General features: G+C 38.7%; 1 protein-coding gene across 3 annotated transcripts in view; it reads left to right on the top strand.

The window, feature by feature from the left end:
- Positions 1-1,305: 1,305 nt before the first annotated feature.
- Positions 1,306-26,413, top strand: part of LOC131371026 (ephrin type-B receptor 1-B) — a 315,677-nt gene continuing 290,569 nt past the window's right edge. For 2 of the 3 annotated variants that reach the window (XM_058418733.1, XM_058418732.1), the window contains exon 1: positions 1,306-1,648. In XM_058418733.1, coding sequence (XP_058274716.1) covers positions 1,561-1,648 — 88 coding nt within the window. In that variant the 5' untranslated portion in view covers positions 1,306-1,560. The remainder of the gene's footprint in view (positions 1,649-26,413) is intronic. The other variant, XM_058418731.1, reaches the window with a different exon arrangement.

The following is a 26,413-nucleotide window of genomic DNA, read 5'->3' as shown; positions in this document are numbered from 1 at the left end:
ATAAACATGCATTTAGGTTATCTATCTATCTATCTATCTATCTATCTATCTATCTATCTATCTATCTATCTATCTATCACAAACACCAGCATCACCATTGTCACTGTCAGTGCTGCTAATTGATTGTAATAATTAGATTGTACAATAGATTTTACACAAAGACATCTCCTTCCTATTGTGATAGCAGCAAAACCTCAAAAAAGCAAAACTTCAAAAAGCCTTAGTGTGCTGTTCAGATAGTCGTCTTGTAGCCACAACAATTACTGGCCTTATGGGAGAGTCCAAGTTATTAGTAACTATGCTGCCAAGTAAGCAACAAATTAACACATGCCAGAAATCTCTCTAAACACCACATATGAAGATAATAACTTGAAAACTTAACAAAAGCAAATGATGTCTTCTACTACTACTGCTGCTACTACTGATAGCAATGATAATAATAATAATAATGATGATAATAATAATAATAGTAATAATAAACTATTATATGCTTTCCCAATTATTATTAATGTTTTTCATTGCTAAGTTGTGATCCTCTCAGACACAGACAACACAAGCAAACAAACAAACAAACAAACAACAAGCAGACAGCCTGTGTAGCCTGAGCAGTGGGGGAGTGGGAACGTATAATAATAATAATAATAATAATAATAATAATAATAATAATAATAATAATAATAATAAACTGTCGCATGCTTTCCCAATTATGTTTTTCACTGTTAATTTGTACTCCTCTCAGACACGGACAACACAAGCAAACAAACAAACAAGCAAACAAACAAAAAAAACAAAGAAGCGGATAGCCTGTGTAGCCTGAGCAATGGGGAATAATAATAATAATAATAATAATAATAATAATAATAATAATAATAATAATAATAATAATAATAATGTTTTCATCAATTATGTGTTTCTTTAGATGGACTGGCGATCTGTCCAGGGTGTACCCCTGCCTTTCGCCCTATGTGCGCTGCCATAGGCTCCAGCAGACCCCCGTGACCCTAGGAGTCCTAGGAATAAGCAGGTATAGACAATGAATGAATGAATGAATGAATGAATGTGTTTCTTTAGTCATTTGCATTGATGTGCTCATGATGGCCGCATGTCGGCGCTGTTTCCTTAACTAACTTGCGCGCTATGGCGCTGAAACGCGCCGCGGAGAAAAGTTTTGGCTTTTGAATAACAAGGCATGAGGGAGGGAAAAGGCGCATGCGATTGGTCAGCCACTTTCAGCCGTCGATCCGCTATTGGTCTTGTTTGTTTAAAGGGTTGAAGAAGTGGGCGTGGTCCGCCGGGTCCCCGCGCGCTCGGGCGCTCAGTAAGCCGCGCCACCAAGGCCACCTGTCTCTCTCTCTCTCCCTCTCTCTCTTTCTCTCTCTCTCTCTCTCTCTCTCATACACACGCACACAAACGCGCACACACGCACACACCCACTCGCGCGCTCCGGCTTACTACGGCTGGCGATGTGACGCGCCACGCTCGCCTTGTGGAATAGCGGAGTATCCAGCGCGTGAAGAAGCGGAGGAGAGCGGCTTTGCCTTTTTTTTTCCACGGACAGGGATGAAGCGACAGAGGAGGACGCCGTTGACCATGACTGTGGATTTTCTCACGTTTTTGTGCGCCATCGCGGCTGTTTCAGGGATGGAAGGTAAATGAGAACGGCTGTGATTCTCGCCGGATAAAAAAAAAAGAAATCTGCGTCTCGAGCTCAGTAGTGATGGGATGGCGCGCGCTCTAACTTTAACTTCTGCGCTGCTTTGTAGCTGTCATTGGGAAACTTTTCTTTGGATGCGCGCGGAGCCTGCTCTGATGTGTAAAGTCCGGTTAGGGGTGAAATCCCCGCTCAGCTGCTCTGCACACCGACTAGACGTGTTGCGTTATGGGGAATTTGGTCACACAAAAACGTGCGCAGAATGAATCGCATTCCAGACTCACATTTCTTTTCAAATAGCCAGAGCTCCATATGTCACTTTGAAACCAGTAATGGAAATTACAAAGTGATTTCCTTAATGTCAGGTTCCTAAATTGCATCTGTAGATGCAATGCTTGAACTCGTCATTTCTCATGATGGGTCCGTATGGATATAACTCCTAATATTCGGGATAGGAATCAAATTCCAAACATTGATATTCTATCCTTTTGTTTCAGGGTTCTGTGTCTATGTCTTTCTTTGCAGTTACCCTTTGAGGGATTTCTCAGGGTGAGACTGTGGAGGTTAGAGCCTGTAATAGATAGATATCCAGCACCAGATTTTGCACATTTCTGGCAGGGTTGTGTGTCCAGTTCTTGTCCAGTGACTAAGAGCTCTGTGGGAAAAAAAAGAATGAATCTCTCTCCTTGTGTTGCGTTGACAGATGGCGCACCGATGGCAGAAGATGAACCGAAAAAGCGCAGAGAAAAATACACAGACTCTCTCACACACTTTCTCTCTCTATCTGTTTCTCTCTCTCTCTCTCTCTCTCTCTCTCTCTCTCTTCCTGTCTGTCTATGTATAAATCTATCTATCTGGAAATTGAGGAGCATACTTTGGTTTGTTTTTGTTGTATGGAAGAAGATTTCTCAAGGTCCTATGTATGAATCCTACTGTAGAACCCCTTTGATATTTGGAACTGTTCTCCATCCAATGAAACCTTAAAGTATCTTTCCCCACCCCTCAGACCTTCTTCCTATATCTCCGTCTGTCTTTCCTCTCACCTCTCCCTGTACATTACAACACATCCATAGTGTTCACCCAAGTTCACATTCACTACGTCCTGAAGGTTAATGCGCTATGATTTCCGATAGCGGTCAGCGGCAAGTCGATGGGAGTGCTTATCTCTTCACTTTTCCTCTTCTTATCTAGAACAAACCTGTCCAAGCCGACGTGAGACTAATGACACACATTTCAGTGCACAGCAGCAGCAGCTTCTATGAACCTTACACCTTTTTTTCAATATGTTTTTGCTCACAAGGCAGAGTAAACGTGAAAGTGAGAGTAGAATCCCAGAGATATGGAAAGTTTAAGGCTTTCTAAATGATAATGGCTCCTAAAAGTGATGTGGATCGTTTAGAGGGCTGCGCTGTGGCTAACCGCAGCAGATGGGCCAGACATGATGGGCAGGAAAATGTGGAAAGGGCGCATGCAGTCATCCCATTCTGGTGGCTAATTGAAAGGGAATTGGCCTTTGGCTGGTTAAGACGTGTGATCTACAGTCTGTTGCGATGAAGTGCATGGCTGTGTTTGAGCCCCGGCTTTGCTCTCTGTGTCCCAGTGATCGGATTACGTGCCCTTAATCGCCAAATCATCCCAGCAATCACAAACAATGTGTCAAAGATCTGCAAGGGGAGATGGGGAGGGAGGAGGGTGAGGGTAGAGGATGAAAAAACAGAAGGGAAGAGAGATTTCTGCATGAGACCATCTGGGGTAACGAGAGCTCACTTAGATCACTCCTCCCCTCACTTGAAAGCGGACAGACAAAGTGCCCTCAGAATAGATCTGGCCATCTGAAATGCCGGCCATTAATGCCACGCATGAATTATGAATGCGTTCATTTGGCATTGCTTTTGTGTAAGGTGTGCCATGAATAATTTACTAAAGATGAGGTATTAATAGCTAGAGTTATTCTTTTATGCTGGTCCAAATATCTAACTTCAGGCTACGGGGCATAGTCAAGGCTCCGTTGAGGTTTTTGTGCAGTGATTGTTTTGACTTTTGAGCATTAAAGCAGATGATGATTAAAGATTTGAATCTGGATTTGACACAAAATCTGTGTGTAGAATTTTCTTTTGGATTTTGTAATACAATGTATTAATTTAGCATGTACATTTATCGAAAGCATCTTTGGATCGGGACAGAATGCAAGCCAACCACACTGCTGAGCAGTTGTGGGTTGAGCGCTTTGGTTATAGGAACCATAGTGACAGGGATTTAAAGTCGCACCCTTCAAATCGCAAGTACTAGTGAGTCACTACAGATTTAATAATGAATTGAGTGAAACACAAATGTAGTCTGACTGCTAATCCTGTCCCCCACCTTAACTCAGAGCATTTGCCTCATGCGATTTTCCAATTGTGAGAATCGTATAAATGTCCTTTTTCCTCATTAAAAGAGAAAGCGGAATTATCTATGTCTCTCTCTCTCTCTCTCTCTCTGGCCAACACATGGGGGTGCTTTGCTGTTTTTATATACCTGATTCTCAAATAAAATAAATTTCTATTTTTTTTTTTTTTTTTTTTTTTTACCACATTTTACCAATTTTAGTCCTTATCAATTTGCACCAAATGGTTATTTCTCTAGGGCCACAGTGGCTTAGTGGTTAGCACATTTGCCTCTAGGGTTTGATTCCTGCCCCCGCCCTGTATATGTGGATTTCACACATTTTCCCTGTATTTTGGGTGTTTCTTCCAGGTACTCTAGTCCCTCCCCAGTCCAAACATATGCTTTGTAGTCTGACTGGCATCTCTAAATTATCTATAGACTATGTGTGTGTGCATGTGCATGTGTGTCCTGCTATGGGTTGGTACCCTGTACAGGGTGTCCCCCACCTTGTGCCTTAAGTCCCCTGGGATATGCTCCAGGTTCCCTCCAACACTATGTAGGTACAGAAATAGATTGTCTGTTTCTTTTTTATTGCTTAAGAGGTGAAAGCTGCCTTTTTTCTTAGAATCTCTTAACAAAACATTTAGCAATTGAAAATGAGGCACTTGGGGTCTTCCACTGCTTTAGCAGATCAGCCTTACTGTAAAATAATTCTTTGGTCATGATTTGAGGCAAGCACATAATGTGACATTCTCATTGGTGGCCACATTTCAGGCAGTGTCTGAATGGTCTTATTAAAATCTCCGAGCTACAGCTAGAGAAATGATAGTGGCAATGGTTTATCCGGTGTCACCTAGATGAGGACAGGTTCTTGTTTGAGCCCAGCTCCCCTCAAGGTTTCTTCCTCTTGTCGCTTCAGGGAATTTTTCCTCACTACTGTCGCCTCTGGCTTCCTCATTAGGGCTACATTTAAGTTCAAATTTTATATACTTATTTCTGTAAAGCTGCTTCATGAGAATGCTCATTGTTAAAAGCAGTATACTGAATTAAATTTAATGTTGAAATGGGAAAAAAAAATACCTTAAGGTCACTTTGAAGAATGTTTTTGTTTGTATGATGCTGTTTTGCACAAACATTTTAATTTTCTTTATTCGCAGTCGGTCTGGGCAACCCAGACCATTGTGATTTCAGTCGTGAGCAAGCTAACTCTACTTAGCCCTGGCATAGAAGATTAGCCTGCTGTAGATACTATATTGGGTAAAAATGAGTGAGGCCTCTGCACACGTGACACGCTATTTGGATGTCTGTAAACATGGGTTTTTTGAAAATGCTTTGCAAATTTTAAACAAATGTCTAAAAAACGTTGTTAAGAAAAACCAAAACTGTGTGTTTCTCTCAGATACCTTTATATATGAATGCTGTGAAGATGAGCAAGACGATGACATAATCAACAACACCGGTGAATGTGTTTTTGTGTAAAATATTCATGAATTCATTCGAGTGACAGTGATTTGGTCAAATTTTATTTCTTAAAAAGAGAGGAAAAAGAAATAACTCATGACTGCTAACATGAGTGTAACGTCTGGGACCCCCGCCCCATGCGGGGCTCGAACCCAGACGCCCGTGGTGTGTGTGCGCACGCCAGCACACGGTGTAATGAGACCCATGTGCAGGATTCAGCGAAGCACTGCTTTTATTACATTTAAGACGCGACATAGGGAAACAAACGTAACACAAGACATGGCGTGGTTAACTAAACTAAATTAAACAAAACCTAGACCTTAGCTTGGACATGGAACCTAGCAAACAAAACCCCAACAGAAACCACGGTACAGATAACAATCATGGACAAGGACACAAACACAAGGATCCCTATTTACAGGGGTAGACATTAGGGCTAATGGGATACAGGTGACAATCAGGATAAGAACAATAGGAAGGGCGTAACAAAAGACACACAAAGAAGCAGGCTTCCAAGGTTCACCTGCCAGCGCCCTCTCTTGGCCTGGCAGGGAACTGTCCAGCTGTTCCTGACAATGAGCTATAAGATATGCTCACAGTTTATTGGATTTTTAACACTTTTAACTCTTAACATTTTTAACTTTTGAATTTTACCAGAGGCCAAAAATGGAATTTGCGCTTGTTTTTGTTGTGTTCATGTTCATGAATTTCACAATCTACAGTGCTGGTTAATGTCTCAAATGAAAGTAGACACATCAATTTTCAAAAGTATTTCCGTTTTTACGTAGCCTACGGGGCCTTAATTTTCATAGAAAAGTTAAAAACAAACAAACAAACAAAAATTTTTTTTTTTCCACACAAATGTTTCTATCATCCAAGTAAATGTTGATATCTCATAAGCATCTACAACTTGAGAGCATTATCTTCAACCACTAAAGTGTAAGGTAAATCATGAGGTAAAAACATCTCACACTAAAAGCCAACAGTGTCATTACGCATTTTATATCTGACTTGCAGCGATATAATGAATATAATTCATTTTTTATACTTGATAATAAATTCATAACAAATTAAATATAAACAAGATAACAAAGATAAACAAAGATAAACAAATAAATTGATTGATAATAAATGTTTCATAAGCCAACACCAGTGTACCGGTAAAAAGGGTTCAAGTTAAAAAGAAATCAGCGGATTTTTTGGCATCAGCATTAACATAGAAAAGTTATCAAATGTCTTAAGTGTAACAGCATTACAAATAATTGAGATGCTGAGGCTGATTTCTTTCTAGCTCAGACTGTGGATTCACTATCATGATTACAATGCCAACTTTTTCACTGAGAAGTATTAAGCACTATTTAGGTATCAGTTTTTAAATATTTCTCGTTTAAAAACAATTCAAAAAGGAATTCACTAAAAAAAAAACCCATAAACATTACTGCTAACTGATCTTAGATCTTAATCCTACACATCTTCCAGGTGATAGTGTGCAGTATGTTTTTACTGTATGTTGTGAAGAGCATGAAAAGAAGGTGTGAGCAAGAATTTGCCACCAAACAACAGGAACAAGTACAGATTGATCCACAAGCAGCCAAGCCATTTCGACGTTTTAGTCGACGCCCATCTGTCCGTGTTCAAGCTTGTATAAGAGACAAAAGCGCTTTTCTGTTCCCTGCGCTGCAAAAGGACGTTATAATGGGCATCCTTATTAAAGCCGCATATGTCCTCTTGGATCTGCTGTGTAGTTTTCTTTAAAGGGTAAACAACACACAGACACAATGACACACACTGATACACACTGACACACAGGCATCGTGGTTGCTCTGAGGTGTGTTTGTGTGTTTTGTTGTTCACTACGCTCCCTTTCTCAACTTTTTAATCTAAAACCAAAAAATAGACACTTGATAGGGGATGCATTGTTGTGTGTGTGTGTGTGTGTGTGTGCGCACTTGCGCTGGCATGTTTGTGACCGTTGGTACGTCCTTTCATTCTAATCCATCTCTCTCAGCTAAGTGAGCAGGCCAATGCAGGCGTAATTGGTGTAAGGGCAATCAGAAACGAGAGTGCTGTGTGTGTGTGTGTGTGTGTGTGTGTATGGTGGAAGAGGAGGTAATTGCTGCTGCTGTTGTGAATAATGATCTACAGATGCCCAACTCACTCTTTCTTTTTCTCTTTTTTCTGTTAATGGCATGCAAATCTATCTAATCCTCTCTCACAGTGCCCAGCCCAAGGAGATTTATGGGGTCTCTTTCTTTCTCTCTCTCTCTCTCTCTCTCTCTCTCTCTCTCATTGTATGCAGGGGTATGAACAAATCGCTGCCTTCTCATGTTCCCATTATTTGTTTGTTCAGTGCCAGAGGCTGTTGTAATGCTTTATAATCAGATACGTCTAGCTGGTTACATTGGTCTAACTGTGTCAACTTGAGACCCTTACCCCTAGACAAACACACACACACACACACACAAAATGCAGGATCTGCAGGTTCTGATCTGAAGGCCACTTCTGGGATTTGCAGTGCAGGAACTATTTCTCCTTAGAGATTTTCTCTCTCTTAAGACACATGTTTGAAGACAGCCAGATGGTGTCTTGGGGCATGTGTGGGTGTCTGTGTGTATGTATGTGTGTGTCAGTGTGTGTATATTGGTGTGTTTTTATGATTCAATGATGATTGTTGGTGTTTTGTTTCTGATTGGTTTTTGCGACTTGACTGGATTAGGGGTTTCTGCTCAGGTCCCAATGCGCTTTGCGTTTTTCAGGTCAAGTAGATAATAAGGAAAGCTAATTTCAGCAAATCGAGGCATCTCTGTAGTGTGTGTATGTGTGTACATACGATGGTGCTGTGTTGGGGGGTGTCATAGCTTAGTGGTTAAGCTAAGCCACCCCCTCCTGATCAGAAGGTTGTGAGTTCAAATCACAGGTCCACCAAGCTGCCACTGCTGGACTGCTGAGTAAAGCCCTTAACCCTCAGTTGTATAAAAAAAGGGATAAGGGCAACTGGCAAATGTTGTTAAGGCAGAATTTCCGAATTTCACGTCTCAAAAAATGCCACTTTGTCATGTGACCTGCTGGGCTGCAGCGTCAAAGTGTGTGTATAAATATCATTTAAACGTGCTGTTGAAGGTGTGTGCGAAACAGCGATGAGTATAGCCTTGGGGGGATACACGCCAATGGAGTCTTTGTCAGCAGAAACTCGAGTCTTCTTGGATTTTTCCCTTGGGACTCACTGGAGCAGAAAGCATCGATTCCACCGTACGTTTTAGGGTCTTGATGCGCCTTACTGCAGGAGAGTCCTATCCTCCCTTCCCAGGCTCGGGCTAATCGAGCTCAAGTCTCACTGATGTTTGGACTCTTGTCTGAAGCTTTATTGCTCCCTGTGTCGTTTCTAAAGGTGTTTGATTAAAACTCCAAGCAGCAGCAGTAGCAGCAGCAGCCCTGGTGGCAGACTGCTTTCCTTCCTGCCCCGAGCTCGGAGAATAATTGCCTATTTCTCGCTCAGTCTCTCCTCTCGTGAAAATAGATGGGGTTGTGCAGTTTACTCTTCCTGATCTCTCTCTCTCTCTTTCTCTCTCCCTGCTTTATTGCCATTTGCAGTAACAGCGCTGAAAGGTGAAACTACTTAACATGAGTTTAGAAGGGCTGTAGATGTAGGACCTGAAAGAAAACATTATTCTCTCTCTCTCTCTCTCTTTCTTTTTGTCTCTCACTGTATCATTGTATATGTGTGTGTGTGTGTGTGTGTATGTGTGTGTGCTGACAGACAGATGTTGCTGTGAAAGATAAATGACAGTAAATTTCTATCTATCTATCTATCTATCTATCTATCTATCTATCTATCTATCTATCTATCTATCTATCTATCTATCTATCTATCTATCTATCTATCTATCATCTGTCTGTCTAAAGAAAAAAATACATATATGAAAAGGTGTGAAGTGAAAATGGTACTTGACTAATGGACATCCATCTGAAGCATCACCTTTCCTGTGATGTTGTTCCATCTGTTTGTCGTTCCATCTACTTATCTACCCATCTCTCTGGCTCTGTGCACTCTGTATCTATCTGCCTGATTATCTATCCACCTATCTGGATTTATTTGGTGTGTATGTGAAAGAGCCAGGGAGATGAAGCTGGATCCGAGTAACCGGCGAGAACAAAGCGCTCCATTTATTTTCCTTTTAATGAGATTGGGTTGCAGCCTTTGCCTTAATGATTTCATTCCTCCTCCGGCTCCTGGCTATACTGCGGGACTCAGGGAGACTGCAGGGGTTGCTGGCTGACAGAGTTCGGGTCCTCTGAGCTCAGCAGGGGGAGAGTCTCCTTCCAAAAAACCTGTTAGCTAAAATTTCTTGCCAGTCCTTGTAGCTAGACAAATAGAGATAGTGAACGTGTAATGAGTGCAATACCATCATTACAAAGATGGCGTCATAGTCAAAAGTCCCATACAGTTACTTCTTGCTTTTGTCTACACTGTGTAGGTTTAGGCTCCACCTACACATTTACAAGAGTCTGTGTGTATACAGATATTTTTTGCAAACATTGCTTTTACTCCTCCGTTCTCAAAAGGAAATCCAAAAATAACTGACAAACGTTTGCATGTGCATGCCAGCTCAGTTGGTGGCAATAAAAAGTAAGTCATGAATTGTTATGTGAACGATTATAGAACGCGTATGGAGAGGTTGAGATGGAGAACAATAAATGGCATAAAATAAATGCCAAATTGCAGAAATGCTGTCTTGAGCCACAATAAACTCTGATTGAAAATGATTACACTATTAGTTCTTCTTGTGTGTATCTCATTCAACAAACTTCTGTGTATCATATGTTGTGAACACATCCACAAATTACATCATCACTTTACCTTCACCAGGTACCATTACCTAACATGGTCATAACACGTAAAATCTGCAATGTTGTGACATCACCATTTTCAAAAACATATGTTTTTCCCAATCACAGGAAAACTGTAAAAATCGTAAAGTTTTGTGATATGAAAAGCCAGTATGTTATACCCAACCCGACCCCCCCCCCACCCCCAAAAGTTCTCAAAAGTAAACATATGGCCAGGGCCTTAGGCGAAGCGCTCTCAACATGACTGTCCAAATCCCAAAATTGCTGTGCTCCTCACAGTACACATTCTTCCTCGTAATCCGCTATCTTGTTGTCAAAAGTGCTGCAAACACTATAGGATTAAGTGGAGAACCAAGTACACAATTGTAAGAACTTTCACCCGGAGGGATTCCACACAAATAGATCCTGATACTCACGCCATGAATCCTGTGAAAAAAAGAGGACACAATGTAGACACACTGTAGAAACACTTAGCCTGTTCAATGTCATTAGAGTTATGCAGGGGGAAAAAAATAATCATTTCTTAACGTCAACTAAAAATAATCTCTCCTGCGAAAAGCTGTACAGGTAACAAATTTCAAAAGATATGCATGGATTACATTGAATGTGGATTTTTTTTCTTTTTCTTTTTTATTCTTTTTTCATTTTGCTGCTGCTCTAAAAGATTAGTCTCTTGAACTCACATACTTTGAAGCCATTAATTAATCTTCATAGGACCCACTATATGAAGGTAGCCTGATTACACATTACGCTTTTGATATTTTGATATCCGGATTCCAGTCTTCGGTCTGTCGTGTCTCAAAAAGACATCAAACACACCAAAGCGGAGGAGAGGAAAACGTTAAATTTGTGAAGACGAAAGTATTCTGGTGTACTATTTAATTGCTTGCTGCTGCATTTTTTTTCTTTAATTCTGTGGATTTCTATGTATTTTTGCTCAGCCTTACTGAATTGTGTTTTGTAATTGTTCTCACTGATGTGTTTACAGGTAGGAATTTAGAAAACGAAACGAAACAAAACAAAACGAAACAACAAAAACTTAAAAAACGAAACAAAAACAAAAACATCAAAAACAAACAAACAAAACAACCAACCAAACAAACAAACAAACTGGACCACTTCTTAGAGGATGGGATTTTATTAGCTTAAGTCTATTTATTTGTTTGTTTGTTTGCTTGTTTGATTATTTGTTTTAATCCAGATATTATATGTCTAACACTAACCTACATTACATGAAGGCCGACCTGCAAAAAAATAAAATAAAATAAATAAAATAAACCTTCACCTAATGACCACTTTCCATTCTTTCCCTCCCTTTTCAGAGAAGCTGATTTGTAATCAGTTAATGTGGCTGGATTGTTAATATTTTATGGGTAAAAGCACGCCGTTTGCTTGCTTTATTTTCCGAACTGCCAGCTCTGTAAGATGTAAGTGGAGTCAATGAGGCCGTCGGTGTGCATGTGCGCGTGCTAGAAATGAATCAGGGAACAGAAGGGGCTTTGCCTCCTCCTCCTCCTCCTCACGCTCTTATTAGATTTGAGTTATGGTCCGTTTGCCTGCGGATGCTTGCGACATTCACACATACCTCCCTTCCTTTATTACCATAAATATCATCTCTTAGTTAACGTGGAATTGAGTCTATAGGTAGCAACGAATAGTAGTGTCATGTGTGGAAATCTAGGTGTGTGTGTGTGTTTGATTCTATATACATTTGCAAGTGTCTGCTTTCCATCAGGGATGACAGCCTCTCTCTGAAAAACAAGTGTGTGTAGGTAAGGGGGGATTGTGAGGTAATTAAGTATTGATTTTAGAGAAGGCAGGGTAATAGGAAATGGCCAGCTCGGCCCTAATTACGGCCAGTTGCCATATCAGACCTGCTCGCGCCCAGAAGGATGATGGGTAATAGGATGGAGCGGGACTGCAGTAGCATGGCTCATTAAGTCACCTTAACTATCACCTCTTTCTTCTACTGTCACGTTGCCGCATACATTTACACCACATGAAGCCTAGCAATCTGATAATAATCTGCTTAGTCGGAATGAAAATAAGCTTCACGTAAATATTTTAAAAATCGGGATAAAAAGTCTCTGAGAATGTGAATAGCAGTTGAATTATTATATATTAAACTGTATGGAAATGTAGCAAATGATACAATGCCACACTGTGCCATGTTCATTACCTCTGCTGTGAATAACATCATTATAAGACTGAGAGACAGATTGGATATCAGACCTTCTAAAAAAAAAAAAAAAGCTTCATGTAAATACCTACACTGGAATAGAGTCATTTGTTTGAGTCTAGTCTAAATCCCAAATTTCTCAGTCCAGTTGAATGGATTTCTACATTTTGATAGATTTCAAACATTAATGACATACAAGAAATTCAAATTTTTTTTTTTTTGCTTGATTTTGCAATTTCTTTAAAAAAAAGTATTTATTTATTTATTTTTTCATTATTTGCAATGCAACTTGCTAAGTTCTTTGTGCTTTTTTGCATAAAACATTAGTTGAGTTAGTGTTTCGTTTTGTGATTCTTGCTTGATGTTTGCAGTTTTTTATTTTAATTTGTGATGCAACTTTGCAAAGTTCTTTGTTCTTTTTTTCACTGAACTCTAGTTGATTTGGTAAAATTACAAGTACAGGATTTTTCATTTTAATCAGATAACTTTATATATGTGATAACACAAACTTTACTTTCCACGTTTTAATAGATTTTAAACACTGGTAACGTACAAGAAATTGGCCATTAAAGTAAGATTTCTTTTTTATTATTATTATTTTTGCTTTTCTTTTTTTTTTCTCATGCAACTTGCAAAGCTTTTATGTTTTTTTTTTCACAAAAACACTAGTTGAATTAGTGAACTTGCAAGTGCAGGACTTGCCAAATATGTGTTGTGATGACATCCCATACTCAGTCTTGGCCCAAACCTGCACTAATTAAAAAAACAAAAAAACAAAATGACATGCTCCTCTGGATATTGAGTTGAGGTGTCGAGGTGATTTTGCTTTGATTTATATGAAGGACAAATTGTGAAATACTGTAGTGACTGACTGAAATAGCTTCATCTAAATACCTACAATTGACCTCTCTGTCCAGGTAAATGGAATAACTGCAATGTGTCAACATTTGAATCAGATCACTTTCAGAAACAGATACATGACAAGTCCACTAAAGAAACCTGAAGCTATTTTAATACTCTTTAAAATATTTTGAGAGACTTGAGCGCAAAATGAAAATGAAAGCAACATCATGACATCACAAAGTGACATTCTATGTAAATTAGGTAAAGCAATAAATCCAAATGATTGGCTAGAAAAATTTACCCGACCTTTGCTGCCTTTGGTCACTATTTTAATTAATTAATTAATTTTATTTATTTATTTATTTATTTGTTTGTTTTAAAACCAAATGGTATTTGCACCTCTTTTGGTTGTGCCCATGTCCAGCATTGAAGCTTACTAGCGGAAATATATTTATAGAAAATTTTTAAAAAAAATCTGATATCAAAATCCATTTCTGCTCTCTAACATGCTCCAGGTGCTTGTTCGTAAACATCTAAAATGTGAAGGTGTTATCTTCAACCACTAAAATTCTGTGTAATGTTTTCCAACAAAGGTAGAACAAAGGTCTCACAATGAAAGCCAATAGCGTCCTGACTCATTTTTAACAGACTTGCGGCAATAAAATAATACATTTGTTCAAACTGATATACTGAAAATGTCCCATGGGTCAATTTCCGGTCTGTCGGTGGAACAAAATGACAGAGTACTGGTAAAAAGGGTTAACTGCTACCTGCAATTACTTCTCTTATCCAGTCTCCTCATTCCACTCACCTTTCATTAAAACATTTCCAGACACATTAATGAAGATGAACGGAATGACATTCTTCATGACATTATAGCGTAACCAGACAATCATTTTAGCATGTAAACATTCCCATTGATAACACTTCTGATATCCATCCTGATGTGATGTGAATCGCAAACTCATTCAATTTGCTTAGAAAATAATTACATTACTCAGTTTCCCTCACCCTTTCCGTGGCTCATGGAAGCTTTACCAAAATGGGATATGATGCACCATATCAAAGTGGCTTGAAGATAAATTGACTCAAATTAAGGAACGTGAGAATGAAAGCTGATGGTCTCCGAGGGAAGCTTACAGAGAAACACTAACCCTGTTCAGCGTCATTAAAATAATGTTTAGATTATGCATCCAGACGATTTTCTGAACCATTAATCTTGTTTGCTTTTGCTCTTGAGGAAAGCTCCTGCATCTCTCCAATAACGACTGTGTGCAGTTTCTTTCTTTTTTTCTGTAAGCCCACACAACCACACATTATTTATTTATTTATTTATTTTTTACACAGAGTCAGTAAGACATTTCGAGCACACATTTTCTTGCCTGTAATTGCCAGGCAGTAGTACTACAGGTACCAATAATACTCAGGGTGCCTGGGTCTTGTAACAGGCTCTTTGCCAGGCCACACTTTTTACAAGAGAGGTCTCTCATCATCTCTAAAGGGTTTGTATTTCATGCCTGCTGGCAGCACTGAGTGTATCTGGACTCAAATCTGCTGCATTTTATAATAGGCTCAGCCATGCCAGCTTGGCCTTGCTGCCCAGTCCCTGGGCATCTATAACACATGTTACGATTCGGCAGCCAGATAGAAACTAGCGTCATCAAAAATTGTGAAATTGCATCCTGCCTATTTTACAGGACCATTTTTCAGCAGACGTTTATTTTATTTATTCGCCGCAAATGCTATTTAGACTGAATTGAAACAAAAAAAAAGCTTTGTTACTATTTCCTCCAATATACACCATGCTGTAAAAAAGCATTTGTGAATTAAGGAATATTTTAGTTGGGTAGCTATATGTAAATGACACTTATTAGTATAATAAGTGTATAACTGCATTAAACTGTGTTATTAAATTTCTGTCATATTTTACGTTCATTTCCGGACATTGAAGTTTTACTCTGGGATTTCAGACTTAAAATTCAACAAATATATGTTCACATGGAGTCATCATGGTGTCTAAATCACCACCTATACACACAAGCCTGGTTACGCAATTGCATTATTTTTGAGTCTTCTCAAGGTTTTTTCTCATGTCATCTCAGGAAGTTTTTCCTTAATAATAAAAAAGGCAAGTGCATAGGGGAAAAAAGAAAAATATATACATTAAACAGGAAGGAAGAAAAATATTCTACAGGAATATAGGATTTATAGGAAGGAAAAAAAAAATTATAATAGACATTCGACCTTGCTGTGACTTTGAAACCTGAAAATTGACACATTAACACACTTTTATTTTTCCTTGTACAGCTTTATTTTATTTTATATTTTAATTCCATTTTCAACTCTTTTTAATTGTGTAACACAGAAACTAAGTTTCTTGCTCATGTCATCTCAGGGTGTTTTTCCCTGAAAGTGTCACCTATGGCTTGCTCATTAGAAATTTGGAATTTATATAAAAAATAAAAATGCAATACGCTTCTTTCAGTCCATTATATATATATATATATATATATATATATATATATATATATATATATATATATATATATATATATATATATATATATATATATATATGGAATGCTGCTTTGTGACAATATCCACTGGAAAAAAGCATTTGCATTTTTATTTTTTTCTTTGCTGCCAACTACAGTGAGATATCAAAATAAACAACTAAAGGCTCATATGAAAATGTAGAAGTATAGAGTGACAGTGTCAGACAGTGCCGGTTTTTCAGTTGCTTAATGATACTGATCCTCTCAAGAGCTGAGACGATGTAAGAAAGACATGACAATCATGTAGAACAGGTTAAAGCAGTTTCTAAAGATGAATGAATGAATGTATGAATGAGTGCTTCCCTTTCTTGTAGAATGAGGTATCTTAGTTTGGACAAACACAAAAACTCATTCTGTATGAAAAGGGCGCATTCATAAATCTTTGTACTTTGTGATTGTATATAAGACTTAAAGGAGAAGTTCACGTCCACAACAAAAATCTACAAATAATTTCCTCACCCCCTTGTCATCCAAGATGTTCATGTCTTTCTTTCTTTAGTCATAAAGAAATGATGTTTTTTGAGGAAAACATTTCAGGATTTTTCTCCATATGGTGGACTTCAATGGTGCCCACAAGTTTGAACTTCCAAAATGCAGTTTAAATGCAGCTTCAAAGAGCTCTAAACAATCCTAGTTGAGGAAGAAGGGTCTTATCTAGCCAAACCATCTGTCATTTTCTTAGAAAACTAAAAAAAGGTATACTTTTTAACCACAAAAGCTCGTCTAGAACTAGCTCTTGGATGCGCGTCCGCGACATTATGTACTATGTAATCATGTCGAAAGGTCACGTGTGACGTAGGTGGAACTACAGACCCAGTGTTTACAAAGCGAATGTGCAAAGACCAAGGAAGTGCAAATAAGTCAAACGCTCTTTACTTACAAAAAGGTACATATAACTTTGTATCAATCGACATGCAACAACTTCGGAGCAGTCCTCCTTCTCCACACTACTAAACACCAGGTCTGTAGTTCTGCCTACATCATGCGTGACCTTCCGATGTGATTACATAGCCTCGCGGATGAACATCCCAGAGCTAGCGCTAGATGAGCTTTTGTGGTTAAAAAGTATACAGTGAACTTCTCCTTTAATCTCCTAGAACCAAAACTTGATTATATGGAGTTAAACGTTCTGCTACAGCAAGTTTTCTCTCTTTATTTCTGTGTTTTTGTGCGTGTGTGTGCATGATCATGCCTAAAAGGAAAATCAGTGGGAAATTCTCTGTTAAAATGAGACAAAATAAATAAATCAATAAGCCGGCACAAGCTTATTACACATTCTGTTCATAAAGGATTTTTCCTATCAATGCTCTCTAAATCCACAGGCCTTACCATTGTCTGATGTCTGAAAGCCGTTTGTGGCCCGCTGTGTGTTTTAGTGCACACACGGAAAGCTGTTTTGTCTTGTTTGGACCCCTGACAGCACAGAGACGAGAGTGTGTGTATACATAAACCTTGTTCAGGTGAACATGCTTATGCTATTGTGTCTGGCTCATCTGAATATGAAAGTGGGTGTGAGACACAGCGATTAGAAATGAGTCAGAGACAGAGGGATAGTGTTAGAGAGATGGGGGAAAAAATAATAAAAAAAGACAAGCTGTAAGTGCAGTGGAGAAAAAAAAGAAATATACATCAAACAGGAAGGAAGGTAGTGAAGAAAAATAGTTTATAATAGACATTCGACCTTGCTGTGACCTTGACACTGGATCGTTATCAGTTCATTTGCTGGTTTTAGTAATAATCCAGTGTTAATCCTACAAAAATTCAAGCACTTGTTAATTTTATTTTTTCTCACACAGCTAATTTTCCTAGTACAGCTAAAGTTAAATTCCATTTTAAACTATTTTTAAACACAGATGCTCATAAAAACATTTCACTGAATGTGACACTGAAGAATGATAGTGTACGTGACAAATACAATTTGAATTTATATTTATCATGGTAAAGGAAACGTAGGGTTAATGCACGGATGGACAGACAGTCCAACAAATAATGTCTCCACCAAATAATGCCTTTGCTTCGTATCATGGCGACGGTTCCTGCTGTGAGGAAAATGAAAAGAGAAAAAGAAAGAACAGGGATAAACAGAACGAGATTCTTGTTCAAAACATTGAACCCGAGGCTGTTGCACTCCTTTGAGATGTCAGCACCTGTGATGTAACAAACTACACAGAAGTTCTTTCTATGCTAAAGACAGGTGGAGACACACACACACACACAGCCTCTTTTAAATCAAGTTTTTTCCATATTGTTCATTCTATTATTATTACTCTACTGACTTTACAGGATCATGGCTACCTTCTTTTTAACCTTCTACTACATATTTTATATATACTTTATATTTTTCTATACTTTTACTATTTATCTTCCCCTTCCTTCCTTCCTTCCTTCCTTCCTCTTTCTCTTGTAAACTGGACTCGATCAGCTCTGTGAGATTGTGAACTTCCTGTGTCGCTGTTCTGAACAAACTAGTCAGTAGTGTGAGTGCGGAGAACACAACAAACACTAAGCTTCACTTTTAGTTTAAAAGAATGCTTCAGACATACACTATATTGCCAAAAGTATTCGCTCACCTGCCTTGACTCACATATGAACTTAAGTGACATCCCATTCCTAATCCATAGGGTTCAATATGACGTTGGTCCACCCTTTGCAGCTATAACAGCTTCAACTCTTCTGGGAAGGCTGTCCACAAGGTTTAGGAGTGTGTTTATGGGAATTTTTGACCATTCTTCCAGAAGCGCATTTGTGAGGTCACACACTGATGTTGGACGAGAAGGCCTGGCTCTCAGTCTCCGCTCTAATTCATCCCAAAGGTGTTCTATCGGGTTGAGGTCAGGACTCTGTGCAGGCCAGTCAAGTTCATCCACACCAGACTCTGTCATCCATGTCTTTATGGACTTTGCTTTGTGCACTGGTGCACAGTCATGTTGGAAGAGGAAGGGGCCAGCTCCAAACTGTTCCCACAAAGTAGGGAGCATGGAATTGTCCAAAATGTCTTGGTATGCTGAAGCATTCAGAGTTCCTTTCATTGGAACTAAGGGGCCAAGCCCAGCTCCTGAAAAACAACCCCACACCATAATCCCCCCTCCACCAAACTTTACACTTGGCACAATGCAGTCAGACAAGTACCGTTCTCCTGGCAACCGCCAAACCCAGACTCGTCCATCAGATTGCCAGATGGAGAAGCGCGATTCGTCACTCCAGAGAACGCGTCTCCACTGCTCTAGAGTCCAGTGGCGGCGTGCTTTACACCACTGCATCCAACGCTTTGCATTGCACTTGGTGAAGCTCTCTGCGCACTGTTCTTGAGCTAATCTGAAGGCCACATGAAGTTTGGAGGTCTGTAGCGATTGACTCTGCAGAAAGTTCGCACTATGCGCCTCAGCATCCGCTGACCCCGCTCCGTCAGTTTACGTGGCCTACCACTTCGTGGCTGAGTTGCTGTTGTTCCCAAACACTTCCACGTTCTTATAATACAGCTGACAGTTGACTGTGGAATATTTAGGAGCGAGGAAATTTCACGACTGGATTTGTTGCACAGGTGGCATCCTATCACAGTTCCACGCTGGAATTCACTGAGCTCCTGAGAGCGACCCATTCTTTCACAAATGTTTGTAAAAACAGTCTGCATGCCTAGGTGCTTGATTTTATACACCTGTGGCCATGGAAGTGATTGGAACACCTGATTCTGATTATTTGGATGGGTGAGCGAATACTTTTGGCAATATAGTGTACATGCTAACATCATTGCTAACAGGTAGAGTAAGTTAGCAGAAATTCTGAACTAGGCGGGAGAGTTGCCAAAAATGCTTATGTAAATTAAAAGCTTAAAAAATTGTTTTTTAAGTTTTATCCTATTATATATAAATTCTATTATTCTACTATATAATTCTATTAATCAAAGCTGAAGCTGCTAAAAACAAGCCAGAGGTGGACAGATCATTAGCACCTGTGCCCAAGATAAGCAGATAACGTCAATTATTTATATATACGTTATTTATTTATTTATTTTATTCTGTAGTTCCTGATTGACAAATTTGTTTAATATAAATATAAATATAATATATATATATATATAAGAAAAACAATCATTATTGTCGTTGCAGACTTTTCATGTGACATGTCGCTGTATTTAGAATTAATGTGAGTTGTGTCTTAATGCTGTAACTATACGAAACTACAGATCTGGATGGTTTTAAGAATTTGTAGTATTTCATAAGTATTTCTGTTTTATTATTATTGTACTGAACTAGCAAACTAGCTAGTTGTATGTTATTACATTATGCTAACTACCTTATGTTTAGCTAGCCCTTTTTTTTAGCATGTTGGCTTTAACTTTGTTGATTGGTTGAGCTAATAAGTTTGTCAACTCCTACAACCCTTGCCTTAACCTTTTCTAGCAAGTTGGCTCATACAAATTCTTGGAAATTAGCATGATTATATTGAATATCCTATTGCTTGGAATATATCTCATGAGTTGCTCTCAGAACTTAACAAATAAGTTCTGTGCTACAGTGATACAGTGTTTGTTTCTAGTCATTGTTAATAATTTTTAGCATTTTAGTCAAACTATGCCTAAAGTGGCTCTACGCCAGGTCTCTTGCTTTACACCTCTGCAGTCACTGACTGGCCTACTGGCTTTTAACCCAGATCCAAGCATGATGATTCATCTTCAACTCCAAAAGCACCTGTTTTTACCCCCCTCTCAGTCACGGTAGGAGATCCGTAGTGTAAAGAATGAGGTTTGGAAATAGCATGCCCCAGTTTCTCTCTTGCTTTAATGTGTAAATTAAGCACTTCAGGTGAACAATATTATAACGTCTCAGTACGTTCACGCGTTTTTGAATTCAAGGCAATGTTTTTTGCTCGACAGGATTGCCGTTCCTGGAGTTTTCTTTGAGGAGACGGTTTCACGTCGACCAATATAGACTTGTAGCGATCTGAGGTGAACGCCCCGTGCCTTTTATTTCCTGTCATGTTTTTTCTGTAACTTTAGTATCTGTTTCAGCTTCAAATGCATCTGAAATCTGAGAACCGTGTTGTTTGTCGGATACACAAGGTTCCTTGTAGACTACACCTAGACCTGAAGTAAAATAGGCCTTGGCACTTTTAGTCTGGGGTGGTGAAAACATTCCTTCTATACGAGATGCCTGATGAGATTCTCGGAAATATTTCTCTGATCCTGAAGCCTGAGTGTTATAGATAGCCCCGGCCTGATCCTGGTTCAGCGCTGTAAGTCTGAGAAGTTTAATAAATGCGTCCGTCAGCCACCAAAAAGCCCCCCACTGGCACATGCATGCCTCTGTATCACATATGTAATATGTAATATCCTGCTGTCTGTCAAACACAGTGCCGGTGTTCAGTGGAGCCAGATGAACACAGGGAAGCAGGCAGATCTGTCTCGGTGAGACGAACTAGACAAAGGTCTTTGTTTCAAATTATATTTTGTCAGCTGCTGTGATGCCTTTATAATAAATTCATACTGCTGTGCTTCCTGCTGTGCTGACTTGCCCATGGATCTAGATCTATAATGACTTAAACCTTAGAATATAGCAGCTATATTTTTGACCATAGTATGTGGAATGATACGTTTTACGTTTTATTTACAAGGATTCCACTCAGGGTGAATCAGTCTGTACTAAAAATGTTATTCAGGCCTATTGTATTTCATGAGCTAGTGATAATTATCATGTGTATGCCCTGTAGAACAGACATAATGGTCTTTACTAGTGTTGGGTTTGATTTCATTAGACTTTTTGTGATGTAGAATCATCACCAGCATGAAATCTTTATTAGTAGTACTTTCTTAGTGACTCTGCTATATTTTGTAATATGGTATTGTCCAGTGTCCACTAATTTGATTAAAATTAATTATGACATTTGGTGGTCATTTAAGTCTAAATTTCCTATGGATATAGAAAGTTTTATTTGTCGCATGTACAATACAGAACGGTAAAATTATTTTTCACATATTCCTGCTTGTTAGGAAGTTGGGATCAGAGAACAGGGTCCTCCATGATATAGCACCACTGGAGCCTTTCTCAGGGGCCATACAGCTTGAACCCACTAGCTTTTGATCAATAACCTGGAGTCTTGAGCATTGCACAACCACTGCTGTAATTCTCATATATGAATTGGAAGTCTTTTCAAGTTACAAGCATGTTGTACTCTGACCTGCAAATTTTTATATAATTTGTATTATATTTGTAAATATTTTAAACGCGTGAACACTAAGATAGCTGGCTAGCATATTGATAACAAGGATAAAATAAGTTTCAAAAATACCCCAACATTTTAGCACATGATGCCATATCTGGTGGCTGCCCATCTCCGCACTGGTCTCCAAATAAATGCTATGAAAAAACGTCTAGTGTGACCGCACCTTTATAGGTTATAAGACGTTAACTAACCAGAAACTCAAGAGCAAATTGCTGCAAATGCAATAATAAATAAAGTCTACAGCTGGACCTTAGTGATTATTTTTACGTGTAATTTTTTTTTCCATAATTCTTTTTTACTACATTTTGGCACAGTGGAAAGATTTACTGTCACACAACACTGCAGTTCCAGTTTTACAGGCTAATATATTTCACAGTAATTTGAAAGGGTAACAATTTATATACGCATTTTCTTTACGATTTAATTGCTACTGATCTTCATGGTCGCAGTATAGTATTTTATAGTCATTTGTTTTACATTAAATTTGAAGGATCCTTTAGTATTTGTTGTATTCTAAGAGTCTGAAAGCGTTTGTAGTTGTACTGTCAGTGCTTTTGAAGGTGACAGATCTTTAAATTTCTCTGTACTGTTATATTCATGTGGAAAATGAGTAATTTTATCCCACTACTCACTTTTTAATGGACTGAAATAGATTTGCCTGAGTGCTTAGCACTAGGCATTTTTCGCACTAGTTTGAAACACAAGAGCCAGTTGACCTTGACTCAGTCCCGGTTGTTCCAAAAGGCACTTACTGCTAAAGCCTTCGTGTAGGCTGTAAAGTTTTTTAATACAGGTCCTTTAACAAGTTTTATAATAGCAGCTATTCAGAGAGAACTACTTATCTTCAGTGGGCTAAACGTCAACTGACATTGACCATGAACACTGTTTTCATTTTCATTGGAAAGGTTCTCAGAATTTTTTTAAGGCCACAGGGTTGTGCTCTATGAAGCCGAGCAAGCAATGCGAGAAAGCCAGCAAAGCGAGTCAACAGATGAGCAATCGTTGAAGCACTAGCTAACATCGCTCAGCCACCACAAGCTGAGATGATAACAGGATCTGTGCGTGTGTGTGTTTTGATGAAGAATTTGATCTGGCACCTGGTGCAAAAAAAGAAATAGGATTCAAGGAGGTACATGAGAGTTTTGCTCGTTCCTGCTTATATTGAACCTCACTATGTACGAGAAGTTCTCTGTATGCTGAACCTGCACTAACACTACAGAAAGTGTATGTGTGTGTGTTTTCTCTTTTCACCAGGATAGGAATAGCTGAGAGTTTTGACCTTTAGCAGACATCTGTCCAATCTCCACATTTGTCTGATTGTGGTTAAGTATTAATTAGCTGCTTTAATAATTCTATCAATGGAAGGACAGTAAGACAAACCTGTGTGTGTGTGTGTGTGTGTGTGTGTAGAGGTTTGTTTTCTATGCCTATGGCTCACTTGACATACCAGAGTGGCTCCTAAAAAGCCCTGAAGCAATGCAGTCCTGTCTGATCATAGCCAGACATAGTGGTAGATGCTACGCTTGTATAGATGAGATGCTGGTAGGAGCTTGTCAACCGTTCATGCTTCTAAAACACCACCAGTCACAAAACATGTTCTGGCTGCTTCAGAGCTGGCTTAGCTTGCTTTTGGCATGAATGAAGAGGAGCAGGGTCTCTGTTATCAAAGTTTTAATGAATGCAATGAACCAAAGTGTCAAGCAACAACAATCATGAAAAACAGAGGTTTTGGATCTTTGAAATTCACAATGAACAAAATAAAGGCAAACTGCTGGCTAGGATATAATTTGTAATAATAATTAGTAATTAGTCTTAGTGTTAAGCATATGAAACTTTTAATAGGATAACAGGGATTTTAAATATATATATATATATATATATATATATACATATATATATATATAGAGAGAGAGAGAGAGAGAGAGAGAGAGGAAAGAGAGACAGAGAGAGAGAGAGAGAGAGAGAGAGAGAGAGGGAGAGAAAGACAGAGAGAATGAAGAGAAAAAATTATCTTCTAAGACTCCCCAAGCACTCTCTATAATTTCCAATAACACGTACTATAGAAATATGATCTGAAAACCTGTGGAGGCTTCTATCACTAGATCAGACAGAAAGAAAGAGCACTGATGCTCAATATGTCCCCGTGCTCAGATAAGAGAGATTCAGAAGAGCACGTAACGAAAAAAAGTTTGGATAGTTATTGGAAATTACAGAATGTGTTTTGGGAGATATAATAAAAAAATATTTCAAGTATTCAGAAATTTAATATGATCCTAAATGACAAACTGAAATTCTATTTATTTATTTATTTATTTAAAAAAAAAAAAATCACAAGGAAATTTAAATATCTAAATAGTTTTACAAAATGTAATTGAAATGACCTGAAAAGCGGCACATCTTGTGCTAATATTTAATTGTTAACAAAGTCTATATAACAATGTAAGCTTTAAATGTAAGAAGTGAATTGTTTTAAACTTTGTGCTCTGTGGATTATTAACCATTGATGAGAGACTTAGATGTTTACAGGATGATTCCTTAAGATAGATAGATAGATAGATTCCAAGAAGAAGAAATTATTTCCAATAAAATACAAACAAACAATCAAATAAGATCCTACAGGACAAAGATCCTACTGCCATTTTGTAGGAGTTTTTGACAAGACAGGAGGGTTCACAATTCATTACTTAAAAAGTATATATTTAGGCTCCACTTCCAGTTCAAGGCAGAATAATGATGCAGTTATGGATATTTGGAGCATTAAACAGATAAAGATACTGGCATTGTGTTACATTCCTATTGTATATACAACTTCTTGTCTAATATAGAGATTAAATGGTGGGGTTTGCAAGGTGATCTACAATCAGAAAGCACAGAGAATTTTAACTATGGTATTGTATTGACTCAGGAGTAAAAACTATTCAATTAGTACGAATCCTGCTATTCCATCTAACAACTATAGGATCTTGTTACCCACACACACCCCTCTCCATATAATGGCTTAATATTGGCCTCTAATGGCTAAAGGAGACAGACTGCAATTAAACAAACCACTCTTCCATCTTTTTTTGTCCCTGTCTGCGGAATAGATGGGAAAAAAATCAAGGCATCTGTAACTTAACCCACTCAGGAATGAGCAGATATTAACAGGAAAAAAAAACCCTGCTTGTGTAGGAATGTGGTTAATCAGGCTAGAGAATTTCATCAGCAGAGAAACGACAGTGGATTTAACAGTCTGAAACAGGATCTATTGAAATATGATCTGAAAATCCTGTGAAGGCCTCTATCACTAGATCAGAGAGAAAGAAAGTGCATTGACCCTCAATAAGTCTCAGCGCACAGATAAGAGAGATTCAAGAGAACACAAAACCACAGGAAGACAGAATCCGCTGAAGTCTTCAATGGTCCATGCAGGCAAAAATGGGTTCCTGTGTGTGTTATGTGTCAGTGTTTGTAGAGTGAATGCATTAATTATGTTAATCTCCCAATTCCACTCGACTGCCTGATGGTTTCCAGTTGGCAAGACAGCGTGTCATGTCCCACCAAACAGCAGGGAGTGGGTGTGGAAAAGAAAGAATTGGAGCACACTGGTTTTCAGTTTGCGTTGATTCCTCACTTTGTATGACCAACAGCATTTGTTCCCAGCCTTAGTCACCTCATGCTTGCACATTTCTTTGTGTTTTCCAAACTGTTATACACCTGTTTAGACAAAGCACAAATAAACATGCTGTCTCCTGGTTGAGACTTGAGGTTGAGATGACAAGCTTTCATAGACTAATCCTAGGAATCAGAGCTAAGCTCAGTAGCTGTGGTCACTTTTCCTTCGTCTAATCATTCTCACCATGAACTAACTATGTATGCATAGACAATCCTTTTGATTCCCTCACCTCCTCTCTCTGGGATCCTAATTATCCCCATGATCCCCTTGAACTTTCACCAAGCCATATGACCTAACCCCTCTTTCCCCTCACGATCTGTCAATCACCTTCTCCATTTTGTGCCATTGCCTGTTCGACATTGAAACAGCTCCATCAGAGTAAGCCAGTCTCAGCAGTGGCTAATTAGCACATAGCTAGCTGTGATTGGCAATGTGCCAGTGACCTGTCACCTCGACTCCACGGCTCTGTCGCTCAACATGGCCGATCGGGGGTGGAAGGGCGTTATGAAAGATTGGCTAAAGTTTAAGAGCCAGCTCTGAGTGATGGATCTGGGAATACTTTGAGCAAGTGGGTGGAGTATTGTTAGCACTGAAACGTGTTTAAACAGCTGTGTGTGTATATAACCATCACTGTG

The sequence above is a fragment of the Hemibagrus wyckioides genome, linkage group LG20 (assembly GCF_019097595.1).
Source record: "Hemibagrus wyckioides isolate EC202008001 linkage group LG20, SWU_Hwy_1.0, whole genome shotgun sequence".
Classification (NCBI taxonomy): domain Eukaryota; kingdom Metazoa; phylum Chordata; class Actinopteri; order Siluriformes; family Bagridae; genus Hemibagrus; species Hemibagrus wyckioides.
The sequence above is the reverse complement of the archived record's forward strand: the minus strand, read 5'-3'. Positions and strand labels throughout refer to the sequence as shown.